This window comes from Ammospiza nelsoni, chromosome 28 (assembly GCF_027579445.1).
Source record: "Ammospiza nelsoni isolate bAmmNel1 chromosome 28, bAmmNel1.pri, whole genome shotgun sequence".
NCBI lineage: Eukaryota > Metazoa > Chordata > Aves > Passeriformes > Passerellidae > Ammospiza > Ammospiza nelsoni.
This window is the reverse complement of record NC_080660.1, coordinates 2,519,009-2,534,132: the sequence shown is the minus strand read 5'-3', so window position 1 is coordinate 2,534,132 and position 15,124 is coordinate 2,519,009. Positions and strand designations below refer to the sequence as shown.

At 46.6% G+C, this 15,124-nt stretch overlaps 1 protein-coding gene across 1 annotated transcript in view; it reads right to left on the bottom strand.

Annotated features, from left to right (window-relative positions):
- ASH1L (ASH1 like histone lysine methyltransferase) overlaps window positions 1-15,124 on the bottom strand; it is an 81,241-nt gene that overhangs the window by 34,525 nt on the left and 31,592 nt on the right. Inside the window, exons 4-6 of the mRNA XM_059490103.1 lie at window positions 8,284-8,385; window positions 4,130-4,853; window positions 2,206-2,385 (exon numbers count right to left, since the gene is read on the bottom strand). Of these exons, the coding sequence (XP_059346086.1) occupies window positions 2,206-2,385; window positions 4,130-4,853; window positions 8,284-8,385 (1,006 nt within the window). The remainder of the gene's footprint in view (window positions 1-2,205; window positions 2,386-4,129; window positions 4,854-8,283; window positions 8,386-15,124) is intronic.

The following is a 15,124-nucleotide window of genomic DNA, read 5'->3' as shown; positions in this document are numbered from 1 at the left end:
AGGTACACACATAAAAGAGGAGCAGCAGATTTGTATCTGGTGGTTTTGCTGAGGAACTGGACCCGTGACACATGCACAGCCCTGCTCTCCTAAGAGCAAACATTCATCTGCTGCCCTTTAGGAGGTTGTTCATCAGGAAAGGCAGAAAAAAAGAACAAAAATCAGAGTTAAAAAAGCAATGAGACACCCTTTTGAAGAAATAAAAATAAGAGAATGGAATTAGAATGGTTGTAGGGGTCAGGCAGGTGCCAGCTCTGTAATCTGGTATTTGTAAACATCTCCTCCCGGCCAGCAACAAACCTTGGAAAATAGAATCTGATGTGGTTATATTTAGAACTGCACTCCTGCAACATTCAAAGGAGACTTCTAAATGTTAAATAGACCAAAGATTAAATGAAATTGAAGCCTACTGAAGTTTTTTAAGAGATTTATTTTAAGAACTGGACAAGTAAAAGAAAGATGGCTCAATAAAAAAATGTGATATCATTGTTTAAGCAGTGAAGGCAAAATGTAAGCTGAAAACAAATTTTGTGATACAGATATCAACAACTGGAAATACTTAGGAAGAAATTCTTCCCTGTGAGGGTGGGGAGGCCCAGAGCAGCTGTGGCAGCTCATCCCAAACCCAGTGTCAGAGCAGGGAAGAACTCAGCATGTGGAGCAACAGGCAGAGGGAAGACAAACCAACCCTCTGTAAGTGATTTGTGACTTCCCCTGAAGAGAGAGGAGGAGCAGCTCCAATCTCTGCTCTGTGTGACAGTGACAGCACCCCAGGGAATGGCCAGGGGAGGTTTAGGATGGATTTAGGGAAAGGTTCATCCCCCAGAAGGTGCTGGCACTGCCCAGGGAATGGGCACAGCCCCAGGAGGGTTTGGACACAGCTCAGGCAGCAGGGTGGGGCTGTTGGGGCTGTGCACTCCATGATCTTTGTGGGTCCTTTCCAACTTAGGAACACTCAAATTCCAAATATTTACATTGAAGAAAAGGAGAAAACTCTCTCAGCTCCTCCTCTGTGACAACAGATAAAACTGTGAGGTTTGAACTGTGTACAGCAGTGCCAGAACATCCAAGTGGCAAAGTTTGAGCACATCTCTTTAAAAAGAGATAAAATTCAAGTGGCCTCACTTGGCTCACACTGAGATCTTTGTTTCTTCCTTAGTATTGACCCTTTCACTGGTTCCTTCTCTTACTACAGACAGAGATTACAGCAGGAGCAGCTGATAAACTGCACTGGCAGCTTCCCAGTGGTCTCTGAAACATTTTCAAGTGGTCTGTGACATTGTGAGAAGGTGCCAAATTTTCTCTCTTTTCAATCTGTCAGATGACATTGGAACAGAAGCACAAATTCCTGACTTCAACTGCTTTGTTCACATGGCTTTAGAAAATGTGTGACTACAAAGGGAAGGGAAGGGAAGGGAAGGGAAGGGAAGGGAAGGGAAGGGAAGGGAAGGGAAGGGAAGGGAAGGGAAGGGAAGGGAAGGGAAGGGAAGGGAAGGGAAGGGAAGGGAAGGGAAGGGAAGGGAAGGGAAGGGAAGGGAAGGGAAGGGAAGGGAAGGGAAGGGAAGGGAAGGGAAGGGAAGGGAAGGGAAGGGAAGGGAAGGGAAGGGAAGGGAAGGGAAGGGAAGGGAAGGGAAGGGACAGAGGGAGGTTTTCACATTCTAGTGGACACCAGGCTGCAAACCAAGCAGTGGGAAAAATAAAGAAATGCTGGATTTTTCTACCCTAAACATCTCAGAGAAAACAGAGATGAACTTCAGTGAGCTGTGAAATGAAGTGGGTGCATAGCTGAAATTCTTTCACACAGAAGATGAGCACTTGTCACCCCTCAGCCAATGACAACAGGAACCTGCTGACCCCTTCTCTGCACACTGTGCTCAAATCCTGCTCAGCACCTGCACACATCCAGCCCTCCAAGCACCTGCACTGCCAGGACCACTCACACTCCTGAATAAATCTCTTATCTTCTTCAAAACTGATAACCAGAAACACTTCCAGACTGCTTGAGGCTGTTTTCTGACTGGGGTTACATTTTACATCCTCACTGGGTCAGGTTCTCACAATTACCATCACATCATTCTCCACAGGCTTCAATTAAATTGATTGTTTTAATTCACCTACTCATGAGTGGCAGCTCTTTATGGCTCTAGGTGAAAAAAAGAGTTTTCCCTGGATGATCAGAGAGCAGTTTTGCTCTGTTTCACTTACTCTGTGGTTTTGTAGACATCAGAGTAGAGCCCAGCCTTCTGGTATTTCTTCTTTGGGGGTCGAGGGGCTTTCTTCTCACGCTGGGTCAGAGGAGGCAAAGGCTGCTCAGGGGTTTCAGCTTCAGGTGCTTTCCCAAGGGCCTCATGGGGACTGGGAGGTTCAGCTGCTGTCTCAGGGAAACTGGAAGAAAAAGCAGAGATTAAAAAATCACCTTCCCATTAAGATCATCTCACAGTATTTCTTTATTCCTCTCTCGAATCTGGTCAGCAGAAAAAGTTCATGTTTCTGAATTTCTGGGCGACTCAGCTGCTTAAAAAATGCAGCTCAACAATCATGATCAACTGGGGGTTAAGTATAATCATAAGAAAAGTATGATTCTTTTTGTGACATTATTATTACAAAAAGAATGTTGTTTGTACTGCTAATGTTTATCCTTGGAGCCTCAGCTGAGTAACTCAGAAGGCAGCTCCTGCTCTCTGCTCTGCACTCTGGTAACCCTTTCCTGAGCCTTCAGGAGAGCCACAGAGCAACTCCTGAACCAGCACCCTCACAGCTCCCATTTCTGGAGAGGAGAGCTCCCAACAGAGCTTGTTTATTGATGGATTTGGGGATGAGCGTGAGATGATAAGAGATTTTTGGGGTGTGCCTTTAGCACAGGGGCACCCCTTAACTCCTCCTTGCTGCTGTAGCTTTAATCTTTATCAGCTGTACATCACTTGATCTCATTTCACATCCTGTGCTGCCTGGAAGTGTTTGTGACCCACACGAGCAGATCCCATGGCACACACAACTCCTCAGGGCTCCTTATTCCACACAGGATAAAGGAACAATCTGTGGCACCTCAGCAGCTACCAACTCCCTAAATACATCCTTCACCAACACAAATACAGAACCAACCCTTTCAGATCACCTGAAATTCTCATTTCTGGGGGTTTTCAGTACCTGAGGAAGGACCTGAACACACTCAGGGCTCACATGTTGGTTGTGGCAGCAGCTCTCACAGACCTTCCCAGGCATTTTCCTGGGGAAGCTGTGAGAAAGCTCAGAGAAAGAATTACAACAATTCTGATCATCACCTGCTACACCTGTTGCCAGACACGTGTAGAATGTGTTATGGAGATTTGTTTGCCAAAGAGATTCCTTTACCAAAGAGAAGTTTCTGGATTAGACACTAGTAATAGTGTTTGGGTTACTTAGCAAATTAAATCAAAGCTGTATCAGAAGAAATTAGAAGTTTCTTTAAAATATACTATAATATAGTATAGAAGAATAAAACAATATTCAGCCTTCTGCATCATAGTGTCAATGCTAATTATTACCTGGCTGGGGGCCTGCTGCCACAAATAGTAACTCTGAATAGACCACAGTTGGTTCCCTCTAGACTGAACTCCTTCATTATTGTATTTGCATTTCCCCCAGATGTTGGAAGGAAGGAATGATGAATCTGATTCCAAGTTTTCAGAAGGCTCATTTATTATTTTAGGATATTGTATTATATTAAAGAATAGTAAACTAAACTAAAGAATACAGAAAGGATATTTATCTTTCTGTAAAGATAATAGTGAAAGATAATAATGGAAAAAGATAATAATGAAAACTTGTGGCTCTTTCCAGAGTCCTGACACAGCTTGGCACTGATTGGCCTTTGAGTCAAAACAATTCACATAAAACCAATGAAACAATCACCTGTTGGATAAACAATCTCCAAACACATTCCAGAGGGGCAAAAGACAGGAGAAGCAAATCAGATAATTATTGTTTTCCTTTATCTCTGAGGCTTCTCAGTTTCCCAGGAGAAAAATCCTGGGCGAAGGGATTTTTCCAGAAAACGTGACCGCTACACTTCCCAAAATGAAACAGAAGATCCCCTCAATGACTGAAACATTCTAAACCCAACCGAGGCACAAAACTGCAAGGGAATCACCTCTTATTGCTCTCCTGCTCGTCCTCAGGCAGAGACTTGTGCCTCTTCCTGGCCTGCTCCTCGGGCAGCCACCGCTTCCTCTTCCAGCCCTTGCGGTGCTCGGGGTCGAGGCTGACGCTCTGCACCACGGCCTCGATGACGTCCGTGATGGTGTCCGGCCCCAGGCGCAGGGGGCTGCTGCTGGGCTGTCTGTCCTGCAGCTCCTGGCTGACCATCCTGGCGGCCTGCAGGGCCTGCATGGACACCACGGCCTGCATCGGGTACTTGCGCGGCCGCCCCGGCCGCCGCTTCACGAAGTTGTTCCCCGTCCTCGACTGCCTCTGCAGCTTTTTGGCTTTCAGGATTTTGTTGACGTGGTCCAGATTTTTTTTTGTGGCCAGGATTTTGTTGTAATTGCACATTTTCCTCGCTTGCCTCTGCATGGCCTCCACCACGCTCCTCTTGAGGTGCCGCGGCGAGTAGGAGCCGGGCAGGCGCTCCTGCAGCAGGGAGATGCCCTCGGCGCCGGGCACGCCGGCGCTGCCCAGCCCGTCCTGCTTGCCCAGGGCTCGCTCCCGGGAGTGGCTGCGGGCAGGGCTGGCCGAGGGGGGGCTGCCCATGACCCCCTCCAGGCCCTTGTCCAGCGGGGGGGGCCCGTCCTGCTGGGCCATGCGCTGCAGCAGCGCGTCCACCGAGTCCTCGGCCGCCGGGGCCAGGCGGGCAGCCCGGGCTGGCACTGCCACCCCTGAAACACACACAGGCCTGCAGCTGGTCACTCAGGGCTTGATTTTTGTGGTTTTCATGTGGCTGTAAAGCTGCAATTCTCTGGCTTATAACTCTAGTAATATAGTAATTCTAATATAACAATATGATATATAATATATATAATATATGATATATAATATATATAATATATATTAACCTAAATAATAATAATAGCAATTTGTTTTTGTGGTTTTCATGTGGTTGTAAATCTGCAATTCTCTGATGTATAACTCTAGTAATATAGTAATTCTAATATAATAATATGATATATAATATATATATGATATATAATATATATAATATAATATATATGATATATAATATATATTAACCTAAATAATAATAATAGCAATAATAATATAATCTATGATATATACACAATAATATCTAGAATAATATCTAGAATCTATACAATAATATAAAAATCTATTATATATAATATATGTAATATATAGTATATATTATATATACTTAAATATATATCTATAATATATAATCTATATAATATATGTATGTTAACAATATATAATAATAAGACACCACATAATATAATATAATTTAATATAATATAATATAATAATAAATAATATATAAAATAATATATATCTAAAATATATCGAATATATATCTAATACAATACATATAATATATAATATATAATATATAATGTATAATATATATTATATTATATATAATATATAGAATATAATATATAATATATACTATATAATATATAATAATATGTAGTGTATAATGCATAATATATAATATATAGTATATAATGTATAATATATACAGTATACAATATATAATATATGTACTCTATACTATGTAGTATAATAATAATAATAATAATAATAATAATAATAATAATAATAATAATAATATAATCTTAGTGTATAACTCTAAACTCCATATGCACTGCTAGCTACAGTTTTCCCATGTTGGGCAGACACAACAATCTCTCTCCAGGCCTGGCAATCAAGGACACCTCACTGCTTCAAGCCTTGAGAAATGTAAACAAAAGTGAGTTGTGGGGAGCAAATTTGGGGTAAATTATTTCATTATCTGGAGCTGTAATTGGAAGATTAACCTCCAAGATGAAAATGGACCAAATTTTTACAAGTGTGAAAACCTATGACCCATTATCCATTTTTAGCAGGATTCATTTGCCCAAAATGTACCTGAAAGCCCTTCAACAACTACACCAACTTTTTATTCTCCTAATTCTGTCTGGCCTCTGTTTTTAGGTAGCCCAAGAAGGAATTAGAGTGGGGATGGGGCCAAAACCATGGAGCTAAAACACAACAGCTGCATCACCTGACAGCATTTGTGTCCTGGGGCTGCCCAGAACATTCCCTGAAGAGATTCTGGAATATGGACAGGGAGCCAGTGACACAAGTCAGTCACATTTTCTATCACCCCTTCTAACACACAATTATTTTCTCTTTATTCCCACACAATCCCTCATTTCTAACAGCAAAAAAAGCAATGAGGGTTCACATTGTCCTCAAGTTTCTTTCTGTTCAATATTAAAAATACAAAACCCTCTGTGCACATAAAAACTCAATCCTGATAAAAATGGCGCAACATCTAATATATTTTTAAACTCATGTTTCTTTTTTTTTTTTTATAGGTTGGAAGTACTGAAACAAATATTTTCACTGCTCTTGCAGGTTTTTTAAGTGGGTATATTCAGATGAAATAATAAAGATAATTTACCCTTTGTTTTCTCCTGGCCTTTAGATGGAGCTGGGGCTCCTCACCTGCTCAGGGAGCCTCAGGCAGCTCCACATCCCCTGGAAATGCTGCTGGAACTGCTCCAAAGGGCTGGGACAGCTGCAGCTCCTCCCTGACAAACCCCCTGGAACCCTCACACATTCCACACGCAGGGAAAACACAAAAATGACTGATCTGCTCAGCTGCACCTGCACCTCGGGGGCTTTGAAGTGGATAAATTTGTGATTGATGCGATTGCAATGCTCCTGCAAAAAGCTCTGCTCACTTTAACACTTCCCGTTCCCAGTCACAGCAACTGCAGCTGCCCCTTGCAAGGGGTGAGGGCAAAAAAGGGATTGAGACGGAGGAAAAAAGAAGATTTCATTCCCACTGCAAAGGATTTCTGCAGCACAGGCTGGATGGAGCATCTGCTGCAAACATGTGTTCAAAGCAGGGAGGAAATGGCACTTTTGGCACATCCTTCCTAGATGGAAACCATAACTTTGTCCTAAGTACCAATCTCAGGGATTTATTACATATTTGCAGTCAGTTTGGGAGTCTGAGAAATGTCTGAATTCTGGTAAATGAGAGTGCTTCTGCAAATGAGCTTCTTACAAAATGGGTCAACCTGCTGGATTTTCTTCTGTCCACTCCCAGGGGAGCTCACATTCCATTTTTACAGAATCACAGAATGGTTTGGGTTGGAAGGGACCTCAAAGACCATCTTGTTTCACCCAGGATTCTCACATGTGAGCTCCCAGATACTCACATCCCATTTTTACAGAATCACAGAATGGTTTGGGTTGCAAGGGACCTTAAACTTCATCTTGTTCCACCCAGAATTCTCACATGTGAGCTCCCAGATACTCACATTCCATTTTTACAGAATCACAGAATGGTTTGGGTAGGAAGGAACCTTAAACTTCATCTTGTTCCACCCAGAATTCTCACATGTGAGCCCCAGGAGAGCTCAGTCCATTTTTACAGAATCACAGAATGGTTTGAGTTGGAAAGGACCTTAAAAACCATCTTGTTTCACCCAGGATTCTCACATGTGAGCTTCCAGGGGAGCTCAGGGCATTTTTACAGAATCACAGAATATTTTGGGTTGGAAGGGACCTTAAACTCCATCTTGTTCCACCCAGGATTCTCACATGTGAGCTCCCAGATACTCACATCCCATTTTTACAGAATCACAGAATGGTTTGGGTTGCAAGGGACCTTAAACTCCATCTTGTTCCACCCAGAATTCTCACATGTGAGCTCCTAGGAGAGCTCAGTCCATTTTTACAGAATCACAGAATGGTGTGGGTTGGAAGGAACCTCCAACACCATCTTGTTCCACCCCCTGCCAAAACCTCAGGATCACCATGAGCTGAAGTTCTCCAGCCATGATGTCCCAAAACAACAGAGGAAAACCTCAATACCTCCATGAGTGGAGTTCTCACAGCCACGATGTCCCAAAACATCAGAGGAAAACCTCAATATCTCCATGAGCTGAAGTTCTCCAGCCATGATGTCCCAAAACTCAGGATCACCACGAGCTGAAGCTCTCACAGCCACGATGTCCCAAAATATCAGTGGGAAACCTCAATATCTCCATGAGCTGAAGTTTCTCCAGCCATGGTGTGCCTCAGCACAGCTCTGAGCACCCAGGTACCCCAAAGCCCAGGTCCCTGAGCAGCACTTGCCTGGAGAAGAAGTGCTCTCTGATGTGGATCTCTTCCTGGAGGGGCTGCAGTTTGTGCTCTCTGACTGCCTCTGCGAGGGCTTCTCCTGGCTGGGCAAAGTGCCTGCAAGGCAGAGCAGGGAAAGGCACAAAAAAACCATCATTTGAGGGTAAAGGTTTAAATTCAGGTTACTCTGAACACCTGTGAGCTCCCAGAATGCAGGGGAAGGAGGGAAAGGAAACACCAAGCAGGGATTGCCACAGGAAAGTGCAGAGGTAAACAAGGCATGAGTAAAGACATGGAATATTAACAACCAGAATGAGCTTGTGAGTGAGAAAAGGAAAGAAAGGGAAATAAAGGCAAAAAAAGGAAAAGGGGAAAGGGGAAAGGGGAAAGGGGAAAGGGGAAAGGGGAAAGGGGAAAGGGGAAAGGGGAAAGGAAAGGAAAGGAAAGGAAAGGAAAGGAAAGGAAAGGAAAGGAAAGGAAAGGAAAGGAAAGGAAAGGAAAGGAAAGGAAAGGAAAGGAAAGGAAAGGAAAGGAAAGGAAAGGAAAGGAAAAGGAAAGGAAAGGAAAGAGAAATCCCCCACATATTCCTACTCTCAACTGAATCCAAACTCCTTGATTTTCAGAAGAGTTTGGAGAAGACCTCTGCAGATTACCAAGACTCTCTGGATGAGCAATCCCAGCTCTCCCAAACTCTCTGGGTGAGCAATCCCAGCTCTCCCAAACTCTCTGGATCACTGATTCAGATCTCTCAGCATCTCTGGATGAGCAATCCCAGCTCTCCCAAACTCTCTGGATCACTGATTCAGATCTCTCAGCATCTCTGGATGAGCAATCCCAGCTCTCCCAGCCCCTCTGGGTGAGCAATCCCAGCTCTCCCAAACTCTCTGGATGAGCAATCCCAATTCTCCCAAAGTCTCTGGATCACTGGTCCAGATCTCTCAGCATCTCTGGATGAGCAATCCCAGCTCTCCCAAACTCTCTGGGATGAGCAATCCCAGCTCATCTCTCCCAAACTCTCTGGATGAGCAATCCCAGCTCTCCCAGCCCCTCTGGATGAGCAATCCCAGCTCATCTCTCCCAAACTCTCTGGGTGAGCAATCCCAGCTCTCCCAAAATCTCTGGATGAGCAATCCCAGTTGATCTCTCCCAAACTCTGGATGAGCAATCCCAGTTCTCCCAAATTCTCTGGATGAGCAATCCCAGCTCTCCCAAACTCTGGATGAGCAATTCCAGCTCTCCCAAATTCTCTGGACGAGCAATCCCAGCTCTCCCAGCCCCTCTGGATGAGCAATTCCAGCTCTCAGCCACAATCCCACCATTCAGGCACCGGGAGGAGGTGGAACCCTGAGTGGCTTTGTGCTGCTGACTGTGCTTTTTCACCCTGGAAAAGCATTTCCTTCCCCTCCTTGGGCAGAACTGCTCACCAGGAACTGCACAAAGGTGAAAAGCCAAAAAGAAAATTCCTAAAATTTTAAAATTCTTTCAATTTCTCCCTTGCTGCGTTGCTTTTCCTTTTCAAGACCCTGTCACAATAAAACCCACAAACATTCCTGCTCCAGTCCATCATGGCAAATCTGTTACAGCCCTGGGGCCTAAACCTGTGAGGATGATGATGATGATGATGATCTACACACAGAGCAGCACTGGATTTTAGTGCAGAACACATTTCACTGTGTTCCCAGGGCTTGTTGGTACTTGCTAAATCACTGGGTGATGTCACCAGGCAGCACAATTACCATTCCTTGAGTAAAAACCAATTTTAGAAAGATCCAGGAATCCCACAACTGCTGCAGGGTGAAGGGACAGGGCTGGGAATGGCAGCTCTGCTAAGAACACAAGTAAAGATCTATTTGTTTCCCTTTTTCTTACAGTAAACTGCTTTATTTTCCTAAAATTTCAACTTTCAGAGAATCCCAATTACTCCCTGAAAGCAAAGGCTGTGGGAGTCATGAAAATGTCATAGAAAAACCTGGTTTTGCAGTGATGAAAATGCTGAGATGTTAAAAACTCTGATCAGTATAAAACCCCAGATAAGCAAAAATGCACGTGGTAGTGCAAGAGGAGAATGTGCTTATACTGAAAATATATAGAAGACAAAATCCAGGATGCAAAAAACCCAGATTTTTGCTGTTTTCCTTCAAAATATGGTATAGTAATGAATATTATATATTCATTATTTTGGTATTAAAAATAGTATATAACATATAATAATATATAGTATATAATGCATAATATATAGTATATAATGTATAACATATACAGTATACAATAGATAATATATGTACTCTACACTATGTATAATAATACCAAAATAATAATGATAATGACAATGATAATGATAATGATAATGATAATAATACCACCAAAATAGTGAATATATAATATTCATTACTATACTATATTTTGGTATATTAATTATCTTAATAATGAATATTAGATATTCATTATTATACCATATTTTTGTATATCATTGATTATTTTATATATCCCTCCCTTCCTCAAAGCTGGGGCACTGCACAGGTGCTGAGCACTGGGAAGAGCTGTCCTGGTTCCAGCTGGGACAGGCTGAATTTATCCCACTGATGCCTCAGGGTTTAGTTTTTGTATTTTTCAGGTTCTGTGCTGTTTTATTGTGTGGGTCTGGGTTTCATATCAGTGGATGGTGAGCTCTCCTCACAGAGAGACAAAACAATTCCTGCTCTAGCTGGGACCAAGGACAAATAATCCAGATTTCAGGTCCAAGAGCACCTGAACCAGGCATCATTTGTGCTTCTTGGCCTTCATTTCCCTCTGTCCTTTTCATGGCAATTATTACTACTCTTATTATTATTACATATAATTTTATTTCAATTATTAAACAGTTCTTATCTCAACCCATGAGTTTTGCTTTATTGTGACCCTCTGCCCACCCACCCCTCTGGGCTCAGGGAGCTGCTGTAGCAGGTCTGTCATTCCAGGGTGACTTTTCCTCCTGAGGAACTCCAAGATGCATTGAATTTAAAAAATCTACATTAACCAAGTACCCTGGGAGCTGGGATTGAAATTAAACAGCGGGAGCTGAGTGGGGAATGGACTGTAATTCATAACAGGGAAAAAAACAAGGGGAAGGGTTTGGGGGTGGCAGGGATGGCACTGCTGGCAGGGGGTGGCACATCCTGGGGGATGTCACCGCAGTGTCCTGGGGGCTGTCACCATCAGTGGTCCAGTCCCCTCTGCCTGTTCAGTCTCCCAGCCCGTTCAGTCCCCCATCCCGTTCGGGACCCCCCTGTCCCATTCAGGTCCCCCCTGTCCCGTTCAGGTCCCCCCTGTCCCGTTCAGGTCCCCCCTGTCCCATTCAGGTCCCCCCTGTCCCGTTCAGGTCCCCCCGGCCCGTTCGAGTCCCCCCATGCCCTGCTCAGGTCACCCCGGCCCGTTCAGGTCCCCCTGTCCCATTCAGGTCCCTCCTGTCCCATTCAGGTCCCTCCTGCCCCGTTCAGGTCCCCCCGGTCCCGTTCAGGTCCCCCCTGTCCCGTTCAGGTCCCCCCGGTCCGTTCGGGACCCCTCGGTCCCGTTCAGGTCCCCTGTCCCATTCAGGTTCCCCCGGCCCGTTCCAGTCCCCCCATGCCCTGCTCAGGTCACCCCGGCCCGTTCAGGTCCCTCCAGCCCCGTTCGAGTCCCCCTGTCCCATCCAGGTCCCCCCGGTCCCGTTCGGGTCCCCCTGTCCCATCCAGGTCCCCCCGGTCCCGTTCGGGTCCCCCTGTCCCATCCAGGTCCCACCGGGCTCGGCGGGACGCGGCAGAGGAAGCGGCGGCGCCGCCAGGGGGCGCTGCTGCCCGCCGGTCCCGCGGCCCGGGGCGGGAACGGGAACGGCTGAAACCCCTCGGGAACGGGACTGGGACCGGCACAGCAACTCCGTGGGACAGGGACCGGGACTGGGACAGGGACCAGGACCTCTCGGGATGGGGACCGGCACAGGGATCGAGATCCCTCGGGACAAGGACCGAGACCCCTCGGAACAGGGACCGGGACAGGGACCTGAACGGGACTCCTTGGAACGAGACGGACACAGGGACCGGGAGCCCTTGGGCAGGGACGGACACAGGGACAGGGACTCCTCGGGACAGGGACCAGCACAGGGACCAGTACCCTTCGGGACAGGGACCGAGACCCCTCAGGACAGGGACAGACACAGGGACCAGGAACCCTGGGGAAAGGGACCGGCACAGGGACCCCTCGGTCAGGGATGACACACGGTCTGGGACTGCCCGGCTCAGCCCAGGAGCCCACGGTGACACCGGTTATCCCGGGGATGGCACCTGCACCTCACCCAGACCGGGACAGCCAGAGCAGGAGCAGCCTCACACCCGGCCCGGGGCTTGCAGAGGGAACAGAAGCAGAACCGACTGCGGCTGATCCCCTTTCCTCCCTGCCTGCCTCCTGCACTCGGGCTGATCCCTTTTCCTCCTGGACCCGGGCTGATCCCTTTTCCTCCTGGAACTGGGCTGATCCCTTTTCCTCCTGCACTCGGGCTGATCCCTTTTCCTCCTGCACTCGGGCTGATCCCTTTTCCTCCTGCACTCGGGCTGATCCCTTTTCCTCCTGGACCCGGGCTGATCCCTTTTCCTCCTGGACCCGGGCTGATCCCTTTTCCTCCTGGACCGGGGCTGATCCCTTTTCCACCTGCACTTGGCATTTCTCTTTCCTGGGGCTTTGTACCAGACGTGGTTTAAGTTTTCCGAGTGGTGTGGGGCTCCTTGGGAATGAGCTGGACACTGAGCCTAATGCCAACCTCACTAAATATCCAGGTTCCAGCTGGGAATGCCCTGCCTGGAAGTGACATCCCAGCCTGAGGAATCACTCCAACTTCCAGGACAGGGAGCAGGCAGAACCTGCACAAAAATCATCTCTGCTCTCCCCCTCCTTGGGAAATTCCTCACACAAATCCAGGTGAGATCATTCACCCCAAAGGAAAACCCTTCTCAATTCCCAGAGCTGCACAATTCACTCCTCAGAGCCAAATTTAACCCTCTGAGTGACCCAGCACCTGGAACTTCTCTTTCCATCACTGCAGGAGAAGCAATCTCATGGTTCTGCTGCCTTCTCCACACGCCACTCACCACCTCAAGTAATTTCAGTACCAGCACAAAGAAATATGAATTTGTGCTTAAAATAAAGAAGGGAAACACAAACCCCCCAAATTAAGAGAAAATCCCAGTCCACACGCAGGTGTGCAGAGCAGAGGAGGTGGCAGCAGGCATCAGAATCCCATGGGAAGGAGCAAGATGAGAGCCAGGAATGTGAGGAGGGATTTTTCAGTTCTTGCTCTGTGAAATATTAGTCACAAGTGGCTTTGGACAATGATTTAAACTCCAAGGGAGAATGCAGGCAAGAAGGGAAGGGAGAAGCAGCTCAGGCTTCCTTCACACCCTGGAAGCAGGAGGAGCACAAGCTGCACTTGCCCTTTGCAGGTTATTTTATTTTCCTCAATATTATGCAAATGACAAGCTCCTGTTCCCGCTCCTCCTGTTCCAGTTTTGCTCGAGGCTGTCAGATGCATTTCCCAACTCTGAATAAATCCAAAATTTCTAGGTTTGGTCTCAGGCATCCCCAGCTGTTCTGAGGTGTTGCAAGAGGCCTCAAGGCAAGGATTGAAAGCTCTGTTGTAGCAGAGATTATCAAATTACCAAAATGGAGTTACAAAAGGAATAGGAAACAATTTCTTAAATGGAAACATTACTCACAACAGTAGCAGCAACAGGTGGTCTGAACCAAACCAAGCAAACTTCAAACATGGCTTTGAAAGTATCAAAAATCATGAGAATTTCCCTCATTTCTCCAGGAAATTAAAATTGTATGGAAAAGGCAAAGACCTTTGCATGAGAAAGCAAAGCCTTAGCGTGGAAGGAAGCAAGAGGAGTTTGTTGGGAGGGGGACAGAGTGCTGTGGGTGGCTCTGGCGGAGATCCCACGTCAGCCTGTGCTGACACTGCAGGAACAGAGCTCTTGGTGAGGGCAGGGGCAGGGCTGGACCCCAGAACGATCCTGCAGAGCCCAAACCTCACCTGACCATTGCTCCAGCTGTGTTTGGTACAAGAGAACCCAGCAAACCTCATGGAACAGAGCTCTTGGTGAGGGCAGGACCCCAGAATGATCCTGCAGAGCCCAAACCTCACCTGACCATTGCTCCAGCAGTGGTTTGATAAAACAGAACCCAGCAAAATTCACAGAACAGAGCTCTTGGTGAGAGCAGGGGCAGGGCTGGACGCCAGAATGATCCTGCAGAGCCAGAGCCTCACCTGACCATTGCTCCAGCTGTATTTGGTACAAAAGGACCCATAAAAACTCATGGAACAGAGCTCTTGGTGAGGGCTGAACCCCAGAATGATCCTGCAGAGCCCAAACCTCACCTGCCCCTGCTCCAGCAGTGCTTGGTACAACAGAACCCAGCAAAACTCATGGAAAGGAGCTCTTGGTGAGAGCAGGACCCCAGAATGGTCCCTGCAGAGTGAAATCCTCACCTGCCATTGCTCCAGCTGTGCTTGGTACAAGAGAACCCAGCAAAGCTCATGGAACAGAGCTCTTGGTGAGGGCAGGACCCCAGAACAATCCCTGCAGAGCCCAAACCTCACCTGTCCCTGCTCCAGCTGTGTTTGGTACAAAAGAACCTATCAGGACTCATGGAACAGAGCTCTTGGTGAGAGCAGGACCCCAGAATTGTCCCTGCAGAGCCCAAACCTCACCTGCCACTGCTCCAGCTGTGTTTGGTACAACAGAACCCAGCAAAGCTCATGGAACAGAGCTCTTGGTGAGGGCAGGACCCCAGAACGATCCCTGCAGAGCCCAAACCTCACCTGACCATTGCTTCAGCTGTGTTTGGT